The sequence below is a fragment of the Mastomys coucha genome, unplaced genomic scaffold (genome assembly GCF_008632895.1).
Source record: "Mastomys coucha isolate ucsf_1 unplaced genomic scaffold, UCSF_Mcou_1 pScaffold23, whole genome shotgun sequence".
NCBI lineage: Eukaryota > Metazoa > Chordata > Mammalia > Rodentia > Muridae > Mastomys > Mastomys coucha.
In genome coordinates this window covers 18,712,128-18,729,466 of record NW_022196906.1, presented here as the reverse complement: position 1 = coordinate 18,729,466, position 17,339 = coordinate 18,712,128, and the positions used below count along the sequence as shown (strand labels likewise).

The window sequence follows — 17,339 nt, the reverse complement described above, 5'->3', positions numbered from 1 at the left end:
AGTAATAGAAAACCACAACCCAAGAACTGTCTAAGTCTCTGAGGTTGGAGAAAGACACTAACTGAGAAATCCTCTGCAAAGTTCAACAAGTCCATAAAGGGCAAACCCTTTGAAAACCAGGGCAAGGCGCATGCAGCCAAACAGAAGGATCAGGTGGGGATGCTGTGAAGGAGGATCAGGTGCAGATGCTGTGAAGAAGGATCAGGTAGGGATGCTGTGAAGAAGGATGAGATGGGGATGCTGTGAAGAAGGATGAGGTGGGGATGTTGTGAAGAAGGATCAGGTGCAGATGCTGTGAAGAAGGATCAGGTGGGGATGCTGTGAAGAAGGATCAGGTGGGGACGCTGTGAAGAAGGATCAGGTGCGGATGCTGTGAAAAAGGATGAGGTGGGGATGCTGTGAAGGAGGATCAGGTGGGGATGCTGTGAAGAAGGATCAGGTGGGGATGTTGTGAAGGAGGATCAGGTGGGGATGCTGTGAAGAAGGATCAGGTGGGGATGCTGTGAAGAAGGATCAGGTGGGGATGCTGTGAAGAAGGATAAGGTGCGGATGCTGTGAAGAGAGGAGGACAGCAAGCACACTGTGAGGGACACTGACTTCTCAAGAGGAAGAGCCAAATCTTCTGATGAGCAAACAAACAAGGTCATGAATAAAGAAGTCGTGAATTCTATAGTCAGCAAAACTCTTATCTGTACGAGAGGGTCACCTGACAGTGTTCAGGTTGGTAGAGGGTCTAAGTGGCCTCCTGCAGGCAGGCTTATCACAAGGGATTCCAAATGTTTGAACCAAACAAAAGCAAACATACAACATCAAACAAAAACAACCTAACCAACCGAAATGTACATATAACTCTGATATTTTGATAAAAATTAATACACACACACACAATTCTTCTCCAAACCTAGGCAATGAGATAGAATACAAATCTTTGATTGTATTCTATTTTGTATTCAATCTTTTGATTGTATTTGTAGTTTGATTGTTAACAGCCTGACCTAGGTGCTGAGAATCAAATTCAAGTCCTCTGCAAGAGCAGAAAATGTCCTTAACTCCTGAGCCATCTCTTCAGCTTCAATAATTCCATCTTTAATTTTAAGTAAATATACAGAGTAGGTATCAGGTTTCTTAAAAAGCTGCAAAATTCTGTCATTACATGGTTTGTACATTTTATTCCCACAACTGATACTAAGAGTAGTAAGTATGCCTTCATGTCACCAACACTTGGGACGGTCAGTTACTCATCAACTTTCAGTGTTGTATTATGTGATTTAAGGGTCTCTCCTTGTGAGTTTAACGTACATTTTGTGAATGGATAGTAACATAAAGCATCTTTCTATATGACTCTTTACCATTCATGTATTTCCTGTTGTAGTGTCCAAGTTTTTTGTCTGTTTTAGTTGAGTTGTTTTCTTATTTCATTTTAAGAGTTCTTTTTATATCTAAAGTCCTTTATTAGACTGCTGTGGTGCTTCACACAGACTCAGATATGCTGTGTCCATTTTTATTCAGTTCAAACATTTTAGAATTTCCTTTTGTGATTTTGTGTTTGATTTTTAATTGCATTATCTACAAAGCAATTATTTAGATGTTGTCTAGGTAGCTTTCTTTTTGTTAATTCCTTCCTGTCAAGGAATATAATTCCAATCATTTTAAATACACACACACACACACACACGCGCGCACACACACACACACACACACACACACACACACACACACACACACGCACATAAAGTAGACCTTAAAAAGTAAAGCATTCATCTATACTTAAAATTGCATGCAGTTATTCATACCAGCTTTGCTTTAGTGGTTCAACCTAGAAATAGTTAAAATATTTACTAACAGGTGAATTAATTACTAAAACACATTATTAGAATATTTAGAAAATGTAATAGTACTCATCCATAGGAATGAATGAACCCTTGATACGTACAGTGTGGCTAATAATTATACTTAGGAAGATAAGTCAGACAAAAATAGAAAGAAAGCAGGAATTGCAGAAAGTGCAGACAAATCTCCATGAACGAGGAGAGGTATTGTTGTGTTTGGAAGGCATTGTTAGAAGCAGAAGAGTGGAGCTGCAAAGAGCAAGGATCAGCTGTGGGGAGAGGGCTATGTGCCTCGTTTTCACTGTTGCACCACAGGGACATGCGTGTATTAGACGGCAACAGACTGTAGCTTACATGTACCATGTATTAAGTAATTATTGATCAGTTTTATATTCTAAAGTCTAACACATCTGAGAGGATAAAAAATTCTCCAACCTTAAATGTAAGAAACAACACAAAATTTGGCAAATTTGGTACAGATGTACCAAAGAAGATATTTTGAATGAACTATATCAATACGAAAATAACTAAAATTATGAAAAGTGTTAATGCCATATGCTTATGCAAATAAGAGCTATTTGAACTCTTGTACATTTCTTGCAGAAACCAATAAATAAAATAAAATAAAATAAAGTAAAATAAAATGCAGTCACTTTTGGAAGATAATTTTGAAGTTGCTTTCAAGTTACAGATCACTTACCACTCCCCTCTATATCACTGCTTGATGTCTATCTGAAATTAGTTTAATGAGTTCTCATACTGAGGATACACACTGTCACCAAGACTGCAAGTGTCTAGAATAGTCAGTAATTTGAGAATCAATAAACAAACTGTGGTACTTCTATGCCATAAAATACTAGTTAGGAATGCAATGGGCAATAGTATTTAGAAGAAATGTAATGCTCTAATTTCAGTTCTTGTAATAAAATACCCAGACCAAAAGCAAATGGTGGGAGGAAAGGGTTTATCTGGCTTATAATTCCAGGTCACAGTTGATCATGAGGGAAGTCAAGGTAGGAGTTCACGAACCTCAAGGCAGGCCTGGTTGTTACTAGACACATTATTACCTTCAGAATCTCACTTCACAACCAAAGAAGTACGGCAGGAACCATGGAGGTTGCTGCTTGAGGACTGGCTCATAGGCTTATGCTCAGTTAGATTTGTATTAATATTTTTAAAGATCGTGTGTGCATGTGTGTGTGTGTGTGTGTGTGTGTGTGTGTGTGTGTGTGTGTGTATGTGTTTTGCTTATTTAGATGACACACATTTGTTCATGTTCATGGAGGTTAGAAAGGGTCATTAGATTCCCTGTAACTGAAGTTACAGGCAACTGTGGGTCCTCTGTCAGAGCAGTTTGTGGTCTTAATCTTTGAGTCATTTCTCCAGCCCCTTAGCTAGACTTGTTACAGAACTGAATACCACCTACAATGGTATTGATGCTCTGCACAGTGGCCTGAGCCCTTTCAGACCAATTAACAATTAAGACAACCCCCCACATACATGCCCACAGACCAACTTGATCTATTCCTCAATTCTTCAGTTGAAGTTTTCTTCTCAAGTGTTCTTAGGTACACTTGTAGTAACTTGACTGGTAAGCTCAGCAGGACAAACAATATCTAATGGTATCAAAACTACAGTATTCTGGGGGCTGGAGAGATGGCTCAGTGGTTAAGAGTACTGGCTGCTCTTCTGGAAGATCTGAGTTCAATTCCCAGCAACCACATGGTGGCTCCCAACCATCTGTAATGGTATCCAATGCCCTCTTCTGGTATGTCTGAAGACTAATACAGTGTACAGTGTACTCATATACACAAAATAAATACAGAAATCTTAAAAAAAAAAAACCAAAACTCCTCAGTATTCTAAGATAAGGAAGCCAGAAGTGAAAAGCTTAGACAATGTATTTGCATGGAGTTGTAAATACTGTCTTGCAGAAAGGAGACCCAAGGGTAACTGGGCCATGATTTGGGAAGAAAATTGACCACAGGAAGGTTATGGGGGATGTGATAAGTGGTAGGAATGTCTCTATATTAATAGTGATGCTCCTTATATGTAGTTAAACTTTATATAGGAAATGTCAGGGACTTTTTGTTATACTTCAAAATATACATTAAAAATTTGTAAGCCAGGTGGTGGTGGTGCACGTCTTTAATCCCAGCATTTGGGAGGCAGAGGCAGATGGATTTCTGAGTTCGAGGCCAGCCTGGTTTACAGAGTGAGTTCCAGGACAGCTAAGACTACACAGAGAAACCCTGTCTTGAAAACAACAACAACAACAACAAAAAATTGTGTAGGGTTACTCTCTATCAAGACATATTACACCACTTAGCATACTCATAGACACCCTGAAAAAGGAGGAACTAAAGAGAACAACTTAACCTAAGAATCTCCTTTCTCTGCCTTGGATTATATGTTTGTCTACTAAATCAGGGCACTTGATGTTTACAAAAGTATGGGTCTTCAAATGACTTTAATTAGCTCTTCTTTAACTTATGTCATCCAACTACAAATGGGTCTTATGACTGGATGAGAATAGTGATTAGCCAGCATAGTTGTGTTTCGTTTGGGGGTAAACCTTCTCAGATATGGATTTCTGACTCCACATTTTATGTTTTGCATGTGTTGACCAGGGCTAGAGATGTATCATGTTTCACTTCATTTTATTCTAGGTGTTGGACTTAATGCTTTCTCAAGTTATGGTTTTACATTTTTAAGTAGTTAAATTAATTAGCCTCTGGAAATTTTGGAGCTATTTCTTAATGTGAACATGTGATTTTATTTAATATGACTATCTATACGCTTTGTTTTTTAGACCTGGTTGCAGCATGCTTGAAATATGGGATGTGGAAGACCCTTCCAATGCGGCTAACCCTCCCCTCTGCAGTATCCTGCTCAAGGATTCTCGGCCATATTTCACCACAGTGTTTCAGAATAGTATGTACAGAGTACTGAAGATTAACTGAGATCAAGGCGCCACAACATTCTGTAGTGCGAAGGTGTGTGTCAAAAATGAACACTTCCAGCCTTATTTACAACAATAAAAATCACAAGCTTTACTAAGAGACACTTTTAAAGCAAGATAAAATTATTTAAACTTTTCAAGTTACTACTAATGATAAATTACTGCATTGTTTACATTGAATGCCAGTCTGTCAAGCTTACCTCATAAATAATTAAGTCAACCTATACCTGATTAAGAAATGTTCATTTTAGAGTTCAGAGAGAACATGTATGGAAAATATCAGTATAACTTTAGAAACTAAAGTGAAATAATTCCTTGTCAGTCCAGCTAGGCAAGTTATTTCAGGTTTACCTAGTACCCATGGATCAGCCTAGACCCTCTGAGCCATGGAGAAGAGCACAGGCTCTGAGAAACCCGATAATGGTGGTAGCCTCATTCACTTTTAGCTTATGATGAAGACAGTATTGCTTTATAAATTTTATCTCCCAATAAAAGGTATCTATCAAAAATGCTTTGAAAATTGGTAATTACCTTGAAGATAGAGTGTGTCCATCCAAGAGTAAAATTGTCTTTCTTTTCATGATAAACTTTAAACATGCTAGATGTTTGCATCTGCATCTGCTCCGAGTTAAGCATCTTGGACTTTTTACACTTGTATTTTCTGTATGTTTTTGGTCAACCATAAAAGATGATTCAATTTCATAGATTAGTTATGTATAATTACTTACAATAGGTAAGCAATTATATCCCAACTTTTATAGTTGGAAAACATTTTAATGCTGAACACAAAATAGCTAAGAAAGAATGCTGTATTGTGTCAATTTTAACATTTGCAAGTAGTTTCTTTTTGGTGTGGAGCAAAGAGGGGAATAGATATAACATTCATTAAAAAATATGTTTTGCACAATGTCACCAGAGGGATATTTTAAAGTAATTATTAGAATTCAACAAAAATGATACGAGCTATGTTAACCAATAAAATGTTCCTTACACATAATTTTGTCCTATGAATTTTGTTATTTTCATGTACAATGTCTATTAAATCATTTTAAAGGTCCCCAAAGACTGCATTTCTTCCTTTTTCATTCTTTATGAAACATATATTTTAACTTAAAAGGAGTCCTGAAACCACAGGTTACGAGGTGTATTAGTTAAGTTTATGTTGGCAGTCATCTTCTTTAGCTATTAAAATCACTTGTATGGTTCCACTGGAAGGCAATGTATTGTGACAGAAAGTGGGGACATGAAGTAACAGATCTAAGTCTGATACATAGTTTATTACCTACGATCCATTCAAAAAAATATAGGTGTGTATTTTGTGGTAGGTCCTGTGCTAATAAGCTTCTCATGTTATCCTGTGAAGTTTTGTTTCTTTGGGATAAATCAGAATCTACCTAATTGCAGGGCCAATGAGCACAAAGTAATAACTGTTAAGGTACTTAGCAGGTACAAGCACTCCACTGATATTACTTCTCTCAACTCCCTTCTCCTGGCCCACCAAAATAATCATTTCACTAATAGGAAACTACAGATTGAGGTAAACATACCTTAGAATTTTCCATGAATTTGGTGTAAAGAAATAGGAACATCGGACTTCAGCTTATTTTCAATTTTTAAATTAAATTTAAACAAATTAAGCTATTTGTTCTTATCTGCATGTTTTAGCATGTACTGTTTTGAAGTTTGAAGACTACATATAAATGCTGTGAGATGGAAAAAGGGCAGATTCTTCTCCTGTGCAGAAAACAAAAATTGCTTCTGACCTCCTACAGTCCTGGTTTGCACCACAGCTAAAGTAAGCTTCACACAGCTGTCTTCCATCATCCAGCCCCTGGAGTGACGTGTGGCCACAACAAACCACAAATAACATTTATGCTTCATCCTTTTTCTGCTCGTATCCCCAAATCAGCCATTCTAGTTCTAATAAAATTGCGATTTTATTTTGCTTTATTTGCATAAGAGATAAAGTCTATTAAAGATGAGGGATTTGAGAGCTACAGGAGCATTCAGAGGGCTCTACTAGGTAACAGTACAGGTTTTGGCTTGCTGTCTTCCTTTACTACAGTTTAAATTTTTCTTTTTTTAAAACACCAATAGACATCATACAATTCTACAACTGTAGAAAAACATTTTTTTCTACAATCTTTTTTGTTTTACTACAAATTTAAAACTTTTTTTGTTAAAAACTAAGACACAAACATAGTTTAATCCAGGCCTAACAAGGTCAGGCCCATCAGAAGCATCATTCTCATCCTCCTCATGTTTTTGCCTAGAAAGTCTTTATTAAATAATTAATTTACATCCCAAATGCCACTCCCATTCCTTCTTTCACAGAGTCCCTCCCCTTCCCTGTGGGGCCCACCCAGGAATCCCCCTATCCTGGCACATCAAGTCTTGCCAGATTAGGTGCATCCTCTCCCACTGAGGCCAGACAGGGTGGGCATGGAGACTGAGAGGCATATGTGGTAAGGGCCCTAATTCAAGTCTGCATGTATTCTTTGGTTGGTGCCTCAGTCTCTGCGAGCTCTCAGAAGGTCTCTCTGTTGATCTTCCTGTGGGGCTCCTATCCCCTTCCATGCCTTCAGTCTTTCCCCCAACTCTTTCATAAGCATCTCTGACTGCCATCCAGTGCTTGGGTGTGGGTATCTGCATCTGTTTCAGTCTGCTGCTGGGTAGAGCCTCTCTGAAGACGGTTTATGCTAGGCTCCTGTCTACAAGCATAACAGAGTATCATTAAATAATGTCAGAGATTGGTGGTTGCCCATGGGATGGGTTTTGAGTTGGGCCAGTTATTGGTTGCCCTTTCCTCAAGGCTCTGCTCCATCACTGCATTTCTTTTTAGCAGGACAAATTTTGGGTCAAAAGTTTTGTGGGTAGGTTTGTGTCCTTGTCCTTCTACTGGGGAGTCCTGCGTGGCCTCTTCAGATTTTGTGTCCCCACTGTTAGGCATCTCTGCTAATGTAACTGCATTGTCTCCTGGGAGCCTCTCCTATTCACAGGTCTCTGAGACTTCCTACAGATCCCCTTCTACCAGCTCCAATTATTCTCCTGGACCTCTGTGCTTCTTTCCTGTCTCTCCCCACACCTGATCCCACCTTCCCATTCCACTCCACCTCCCCCTCTCCCACCCAAATCCTTCCCTCCCTCTGCCAATATGACTATTTTGTTTTTCCCTCTGGGTGTGATTCAAGCATCCTTGCTTAGACCTTCTTATTTAACTTCTTTGGGTGGGTGGTTTTTATCAAGGTTATTCCATTTTTATGAACAATATTCACTTATCAATGAGTATGTACCATGCATGTCCTCTTGAGTCTGGTTTCCCTCACTCAGAATGATTCTAGTTCCATCCATTTGCCTGCAAAATTTATAACATTCTCATTTTTAATAGCCGAATAGTATCCCATTATGTAAATGAAGCACATTTTCTGTATCCATTCTTCAGTTGAGGGACATCTTGCCTGTTTTCAGTTTCCGACTATTATGAATAAAGCTGCTATGAGCATAGTAGAGTACATGTCCTTGTGGTATGGTGGGACATTTTGGTTATATGCCTAGGAGCAGTATAGCTGGGTCTTGAGTGATAAAAACTGCATGGCTTGGTATAGAAACAGACAGGTTGATCAATGGAATAGAATCAAAGACCCAGAAATAAATTCACATACCTATGGACACTTGATTTTTGACAAAGATGCCAAAACCATACAATGGAAAAAAGAAAGCATCTTCAACAAATGGTGTTGGTAGAACTGGATATCCAAAGAAGAATGCAAATAGATCCACATTTATTACCTGGTACAAAACTCAAGTCAAAGTGGATAAAGAACATCAACATAAAACTAAATACACTAAATCTCATAAAAGAGAAAGTGGAAAACATCCTTGAATGCCCTTGTACAGGAGACAATTTCCTGTACACACACCAATCTTATTATAACACCTATTTTAATATCACAAACATTTTCACTGAAAGAATAAAGGTTGTTTAAAATAAGGAACCAATGACCTAACCCAAGATGCGCAAGTTCCAATACAAAACCCACAACAAACATGCAAAATTGTGAAAACATAATTCCTCAAAAATTACTAATCCCATCCAGACAAATAATTTGACAAAATGACTATGTTCACAGAAATCCAGGAGGATACAAATTCCTAAATGCATTGAGAGGGAACAGAAATGCCTAAATGAAACCACAAACAAAGTTGATTCAGACATATAAACACTGAAAAAAAATACTGAACTTCAGTATTTGATAAATTCAATTAACAAGATCCATAGAAAGCATCAGTAATAGAGGAGAACAAGGGGATGGCAAAATGCCAGTATTCAAAGACATGGGGGAGGAATTAAAACATTCAGGCAATGAAAAAGATAAAGTGAAAACATTTAAGATCAATTGGACACTCTGAAAGATTAAATCTCTCAATCATGAGCATAAAAAAGGAATTTCATTTTAAGATCATGGTATAAATCAAAAATGATAAAATGATAGCACAAAATTTCCTAAATTAAGGTAAAGAAATATATATTCATGTACAGACAAGACCAGAAAAAAAAAAAAAGCCCATGCCATATTATACTCTAAACACTAAAAATTCAGAACAAAGTATATTCAAAGCCACAAGATACACCAAATAACATTTGAACAGGTTCTTCTGAACAATATTGATATCTCATGATCAATTCATGAAGGCCTGAAATGATGCGTTTCAGTTGCTAAAAGGGAACAATGCCAAGCCAGACTATTATACCTAGCGAAACTGTCATAATTAAAGGATAATGAAGTTTTTTCATGATCAAACAGAAGATAGGACTTGAAGATAAGTAGAGGATGTAGTCCAAATAAACAGAGCATACAGAAAATGTGGAATACCATGTAAAGATCAAACCTTCAATCACAGGCATATATGAGGAAAAGGAACCCCAACTCAATGAAATGGAGTTATTTCATTGTTATAACTTCATTCAATAACTTCATTGAAGTTATACTTTCTAAAAGTAAGGAAAGGCATGTTCATACACATACAAGAAGCACACAGGACACCAGACAGACCAGACTAGAAAGAAAATCCCCACAACATATCATAGTTAAAATACTAGGTATATATAGCAAAGTGTATTAAAGGACACAATAAAAAACATCCACAAATAATGTTATGAATGGAAACCACCAGCATAATAACTGATTTTTTTCCAACAAAAGAAATTGAAAACTAGCAGAGCCCTGAACAAATACAATTAAGTCATAAAATACAATGGCAACTAGCTTAGATTAATATACTCAGCAAATCTATCTGCCATAATTGAAGAAGAAAAAACTTACCATGATTTAAACAGTCCAAAAATGTTATATATAATAAACCAAACCCAAAAATCTTAAAAACAATTACAGGAAGCAATATTTTACATTGAAGGGAGGAATGAGCACAGGCAAGAGATTTAGAAAGAAATACTAAGCCTGAATTATTAAAGCACAAAATGCCACTAAGAAAACAAAACAAAACAAAACAAAATGCCAAAATTTAACAACACGATTGTAGTTTACACACATATTTAAAACTTAATCTTAAGTATAAATGGATTCAAAATTCCAATCAAAAGACACAGATTGACTGACTTGACCAAGAAACGATAATGCATATTATCTGTTGCCTCCAAGAAACACATTTTAGTTTAAAGATAAGTACCACTTTAAAAAGATAAATGAAAGTACTCCAATCAAATGGGACCAGGAAGAAATCAGGTGTCATTATCCTAATAGCTGACAAAATAGATATCATATTAAATTAATTCTAATCAAAGGAGCAGTCACTCAGGAAGACATTAATTTCCTAAAAATATATAAACTAAACTTTGGTGTGTGGAATGTCATTAAAAAATGTGCTATTGGATTTAAAGACATAGATTAGCATCAACTCATTAATAGAAGGTTATTGTCATTCCATTTTCTCCAATAGACTAGTCATCTGAAGAAAAAATAAATTGAGAAACATCAGAATTATTTGATACCATACACCAAAATTAATTTAATAGATTCTCTATAGAATATTCCATTCAAGCACCAAAGATATATGTTCTACTCAGCAGCACATACATACTGTGACACAAAATCCAAATCATTTCAAATTTGAAAAGATTGAAATATCTCATATTCTGACTACAGTGCAATAAAATGTAAAATTGACAGCAAACTAGCAATCTAGCAAGTACAGAAACTCTTAGAGATTAGACAACTCATGGTTCAGTGGTGAATGAGTCGAAATCAAAGAAATGAAAATTTACTCAAAGCAAATGAAAATTAAAACAAAATGACAAAAACCTTTGAACACATTGATTGCAGTTGTATGAAAGAAATTAAGTAATTTATAGTATAAGTGTCTACATAAACAAAAAGAAAAGCCCAAATAAATAACTTAATGATGCAACTCAAAATTTGGAAAAACTAGATCAAGCAAAATCTAAACCCAGTCAGCAATCAGAGCAGAAATTAGTTAAGTAGAAATAAACAAAACAATACAAAGAATCATTGAATAAAATAGCTTTAATAATATTGGCAGAACCACTGCCCAACTAAGCAAAAGAAAGACTCCAATTAACAGAGTAAGAGCAACCAGCCACCAAAGGAAATCAGAATATCAGAGTCTAATAACTTATACTCATTAAGCTATTAAAACTAAAAGAAATAGGATAAATTTATAGATTCAACTAAAGAACAAAACTAAGTCAAGAAGAAGTCAACAACCTAAATAGACCTATAACAAGGGAGGAGATAATATTAAAACCATCCAGCATTGAAAAAAGTTCAGAAGCAGATGGATTTACAGCAGAATTCTACCACATTTTCAGAGATATACAGCCAGTCATTCTTAAATTATTAAAAAATAAAGGAAAATAGAAAGAGCACTCCAAAAGTTCTTTTATGAAGCCAGTATCACTGTAATTCCCAAATGAGATACAACAAAACAAAAACTACAACATAAAGGAGAAAACTATAAACCAATATTTCTGATGAACATTGACTCAAAATTATTCAATAAAGCTCTTGCAAATAGAACACAGACATATATCAAAAAGACCACCCTGACAAAGTTGACTTTATCCCTGAAATTCAGGGATGATTAACATATGCAATTCAATGTAATTGACTATATAATTGGCCAAAAATCACATGATCATCTCAAGAGATTCAGAAAAGGCCTTCGAACAAAATCCAACTTGGCTTCATAATAAAAGTCCTTGATAATCTGGGGCTAAAGGGAATTTACCTCAACATAATGTATGAGAGACCCAGAGCCAACATCATTGTAAATGGAGAAAAGCTTGAGGCAATTCCACTCAAGTCAAGAATGAGGTGTCCACAGTCCACAATGCTTTTCAATACTGTGCTCAAAATACAACCTGGAGCAATGAGGCAACAGAAGGAAAGTAGAGGGATCCAAATAAGCAAAGAGCACTTTGAACACATTGGTCCAGGAGAAAACTTCCTGTACCAGAACACCAATAGCTCAGGCCCTAAGACCAACAATTAGTAAATGGGAACTCATGAAACTGAAAACCTTCTACAAGGCTAAGGCCACCATCAATAGGAAAAACAGCAGCCTACAGAATAGAAAAAGATCTCCTCTAATCCTACATCTGACAGAGGACTGATATCCAAGTATATAAAGAACTCAAGAAATTCAACACCAAAATAACCCAGTTAAAAGTGTGGTAGAGAGCTAAGCATAGAATTCTCAAGAGGAATCTCTAATGGCCAAGAAGTACTTAAATGAATGTTCAATGTCTCTATTCACCAGGGAAATGCAAGTCAAAATGTCTCCGAAATACCATATTATACCCATCAGAATGGCAAATTAAAAACAAATCAAGTAAACAAACATAAAGACTATAAGATGAAGAAATTAAGGTATGGTAACAGTAACAGAATACCCAGGAAATGAGCTTCAAGAGAGAGGAAAGGTGGAAATCCATCACACCCACATGGACCAAGAAAGACAAGCACTACCTTCATTGGAGGAGTTAGCACAAACCTTGCACAGGAAATGCAGTTGCATGGAAACGTGAATTGTCTCTGTAATATAAGAGAGAGATAGAATAATGGGCAGATGGTTATGTAATCCCTTGCAATTTCAGCACTGGTAACCATGTGAGCCATGGCAAGCACTGAGAACCTACAGAGGTAAGTAACAAATGCTGGTATACTTAAAGGTAGTGCATTAAAAGCTGCATTTTAAAAACCATCACTGTAGTTGCTGTGCAAGGTTGGCTTAAAGGAGGTGACAGTGGATAGAAGCACACTGTTAGGAGGTAGGAGTACAGCTAAAGTAGAATAGCAGGATTGGACTAGGGGGGAGGCATTTGCTTTTTTGGTTTTTGTTTTTGTTTTTGTTTTTTTCAAGACAGGGTTTCTCTGTGTAGCCCTGGCTGTCCTGGAACTCACTCTGTACACCAGGCTGGCCTCAAACTCAGAAATCTGCCTGCCTCTGCCTTCCAAGTACTGGGATTAAAGGCATGCACCACCACTGCCTGGTGTCATCTTATAGTCCTAATACCTATATATCATGAAACCAGGATGTTTAGTAAATGGCTCGTATTTACTATACCATTTCAGTTTAGACTGCCTGTATTACAATCATCTGGGAGAAATTAAAATTACTCCAAGGCACACCTTTGATAGATTTAGACATTTTAAAAGATTTGTTAGAGATAATTATTTTGAATGAGTTCCTTAAATGATTCTACTATGTAAGCAAGTTTGGAAATACTATGCAACTTAATTTATCAAGTTTTGCTAATGTTCTTGAAGTCAATGAGGACAATGATTACAGAATGAGAGGGTATGAACCCTGACTGCATATCCTAAATAGATGATCTAAAGGGCCATTCATACTGTATTTAATGCATACCTAGTATTGCAAGTTTGCTGAAACATGGAAAGTAATAGTTATACCTCATGGAGTTGTGGGCACTCTATGTGCACCTAAGAATGTAAATTCTAGCCATAGTATGTAATTAGCATTTTCTTAGTGATTAGGTCAAGTCATTTTGTAAGTTACTATGAACAAAGTGTAACAAGTATAAAATATAAAACAGCACATATAAACTTTTGAGTCTCCAGTCCCTGCTAACACACCCTGTAATGATTCAGGCATCTAGTTAGTGAAATTCTCATTTAAACATTAAAAAAAGCCACATACCCGTTCTTGAGCTCGGTTTAACATACTCATGGCTTCAAGATCAAATGCATTCTCACTGAGTCTCTTCTGAGCAAGTGCCCGTTCACTCATTGCTGTTGAAGTGTCCACAGGCTAAGAAAGAAAACATAGATAGGAAGTAAATCACATCCTCACCTCGGTTTCCTTGTTCTAAGTAAGAGAACTCTTCTTTATCCAAGAACTGTAGAGATGATTGAGTCAGGGGCCTTTATAAATTCTCTAGTACAGTACTGGGTACTGATTTACTGAGAGTCTGAGAACTAACTGGTCCCTTCTGGGAAGACAGAACCTCAAGCCTTAAGTCAACCAAACAGCATCTTATGGGCATCTGAGTGGAAAAGCCCGAAGACACTTTCCAGTGCACTATATCTCCTGTTTTGCAGAAAACACTTCATCCTTTGAGGAATGTACTTATCTAGTGGGGAGAAACAACCTTCCCTTGTTAGGTGTCACCAGGTCATCTTTTCCTGAGTATCTCAGACTTTTCTGGGATTGGCAGGAGAGCAGTTCTCAGAACTTTCATTAGATGTAGTGTATGTATGTGTGTGTGTACATGATATAATATGATACAAATATGTATACTTGTGATGTATATAGTACATATTCCATATATATGACATATAAATATATTTAGAGGCTCTGAAACTCAATCTTTAGCTCAATGGTAAAATACTTACCCAGCATTGCCAGGTCCTAAGTTCAATCTCCCACCCAAAAACAAAAGAAAGAAAATAGAAGCTCTGTGTTCTTGGTGTGCTAAGGAACTATATATGGTGGCTCCTTACCTGTGACTACTGGGAGATATCCTTGTTCCTTGCAGTAATAAAATTCATAGTAAATATAGAAAAAATTCAAGTAATGACACATACTGGTGGGGATGTAGAACAAGTGGAACACTCCTCCATTCCTGGTGGGAATGCAAATTTTTACAGCCACTTTGGAAAACAATTTGGCAGTTTCTCAGAAAATTGGGTTCTACCTCAAGACCCAGCTATACTACTCATGAGCATATACCCAAAATTACCCTATTATACCACAAGGACATTTGGTCAACTATTTTCATAACAGTGTTATTTATAATGCCCAGAAACCAGAAACAACCTAGATGTCCCTCAAATGAAGAATGGATAAAGAAAAGGAGGATGAGTGAATCTCACTCAGAAGGGGAAATAAAATAGACATTAGAGGTGGATGGGTGGAAGGAATTTGATGGGAGAAGGTGTGAGGATGGGAATGTAGATGGGAATTAAGTGTTGGGAGAAGGGGTACTGGAGAAGGCTGAGAGAGAAAAGGGAAATGCAAGAGGGGCATCTCGGGGGCTAGCTGGAGACCTAGGAGAGTGGAGGCTCCCAGGAGGCTATAGTGGTAACCCTAGCTGAGACTCATAGCACCAGGGGATATGGAGACTGAAATGTCCACCTCCTGCAGCCAGGCAGGACTTCCAATGGAGGGAGGGGGACATTAACCCACCTACAAAACCTTCAACCCAAAATTCATCTTGCCTACAAGATGCTCAGGGATGAAGGGAATTGAGCAGAGGGATTGAGGGAATGGCCAACCAATGACTGACACAAGTTGAGACCCATCCTATGAGAGAGCCAATCCCTGACAATAATATTCCACTATGCTTGCAGAGAGGAGCATAGCATAATTATCCCCTGAGAGGCTTCATCCAGCAGCTGATGGAAACTGGTGCAGAGACCCACAGTCAAACATCAGGAGGAACTAGAGGAGTCTTGTGGAAGAGTAGGGATAGGATTAAAGTAGGTGGAGGAGTCAGGACACCACAAGAAGACCTATAGTGTCAAATAACCTGGGCCTGTGTGGGCTCACAATGACTGAACCAACAACCAACAAGCATGCAGGGGGCTGGACCTATAGTCCCTACATATTGTAGCAGATATGATATGTAGTTTGGTCTTCATGTGGGTCCCCAAACAACTGGTACAGAGGCTGTCTCTCACTCAGTTGCCTACCATTAGACCCCTTTTCCCCTAGCTGGACTGCCTGAGTGAATTTCAGTGGGAGAGGATGTGCTTAGTCCTGCTGCAACTTGATGGGTGGGTGGTACCCAAAGGGGACGTCACCTTCTTTGAGGAGAAGGGGACAGGTAATGGTGGGGGAGGGATTTCTGAAAGTGGGACTAGAAGGAGAGGAGGAAAAGGAGTGCTGTGATCTGGATATAAAATGAATAGAGAAAGAAATTAATGAAAAACAAAACCAAATATGGAACAAATAAGTCCCACTATCCCTATTTGCAGATGATGTGATAACATACATTAAAGATCACAAAAATTCTTTCAGAAACTGTCTAGAAATGATGAATTCAGAAATGTAGCATGATACAAAATCAACTTGCATAAGTCAATAGATTTTCTATAAATCAACCGCAAACATACAGAGAAGGACATCAGGGGCATACACTCATTCACAATAGCCTCAAAGAATCTAAAATGTCTACCAATAAATCTAACCAAGGAAGTGAAGGACTTCTAGCAGTGAAAACTTTAAACCTTTGGAGAAATAAAGACACTAGAAATGGAGGAGGGGGAATCCTATACTCATGAGTTGGCTGAATTAATATTGGGAAAAATGATTGTTTTATCAGAAGCTGTTTATAGATTCAATGCAACCACCATCAAAATTCCTATCTCATTCTTCATAGAAATTAAAGAAAAATGATACTAAAATGTATATGAGATCATCACAGACCCCAGATAGTCAAAATGATTCTGAGAGGGAACAACATGTTGCAGAGATTACATTCCCAGATCTTAACATAACTCATAATAGCAAAAATAGTATGGTACTGGAACAAAAACAGAGTGTAGACCAAAGGAAAATAGTTGAAGACCCAAACATGAGCACAAATAACTTTACTTACCTAATATTTTACAAAAACGCCAAAAACATACGCTGGAAAGAAAGAAAAAAAAACTTCAACAAAATGATGATGGGGAAACTGAATGTCCACATATAGAAGACCCTTATCTATCACCTTATATGAAATTAACTCCTAATGGACCAACTACTTAAGCCTGAAACATGAAAACATCGAAACTTCTAGAAGCAAACATAGGCAACACCCTACATAATACAGGTATAGAAAATAATTTTATGATCAGGATTCCATTTATCCAGGAATTGAAGCCAACAATTGACAAGGGGAGACCATAAAACAAACTCTTCTGCACAGAATGGGAGAGAATCTTTGTCTGCTATATATATAACAGAGTCTGGCAGAGGATTAGTATTCAGAATATGCAAAGAGAGAGAGAGAGAGTGTGTGTGTGTGTGTGTGTGTGTATGTGTGTGTGTAAGAGAGAGAGAGA

At 37.2% G+C, this 17,339-nt stretch overlaps 1 protein-coding gene and 1 long non-coding RNA gene across 4 annotated transcripts in view; one reads left to right on the top strand and one right to left on the bottom strand.

Annotated features, from left to right (window-relative positions):
* Dpy19l2 (dpy-19 like 2) overlaps nt 1-6,737 on the top strand; it is a 91,107-nt gene extending 84,370 nt beyond the window's left edge. Inside the window, exons 22-23 of the mRNA XM_031345780.1 lie at nt 4,642-4,825; nt 6,457-6,737. Coding sequence (XP_031201640.1) covers nt 4,642-4,792 — 151 coding nt within the window. The 3' untranslated portion in view covers nt 4,793-4,825; nt 6,457-6,737. The remainder of the gene's footprint in view (nt 1-4,641; nt 4,826-6,456) is intronic.
* The window catches only part of LOC116073745, a 30,531-nt gene that overhangs the window by 9,092 nt on the left and 4,100 nt on the right, over nt 1-17,339 (bottom strand). For 2 of the 3 annotated variants that reach the window (XR_004111889.1, XR_004111888.1), the window contains exon 2: nt 13,990-14,100. This is a non-coding gene — a long non-coding RNA (uncharacterized LOC116073745). Of the gene's footprint in view, nt 1-13,989; nt 14,101-16,891; nt 16,924-17,339 lie in introns of all 3 variants that reach the window. The other variant, XR_004111890.1, reaches the window with a different exon arrangement.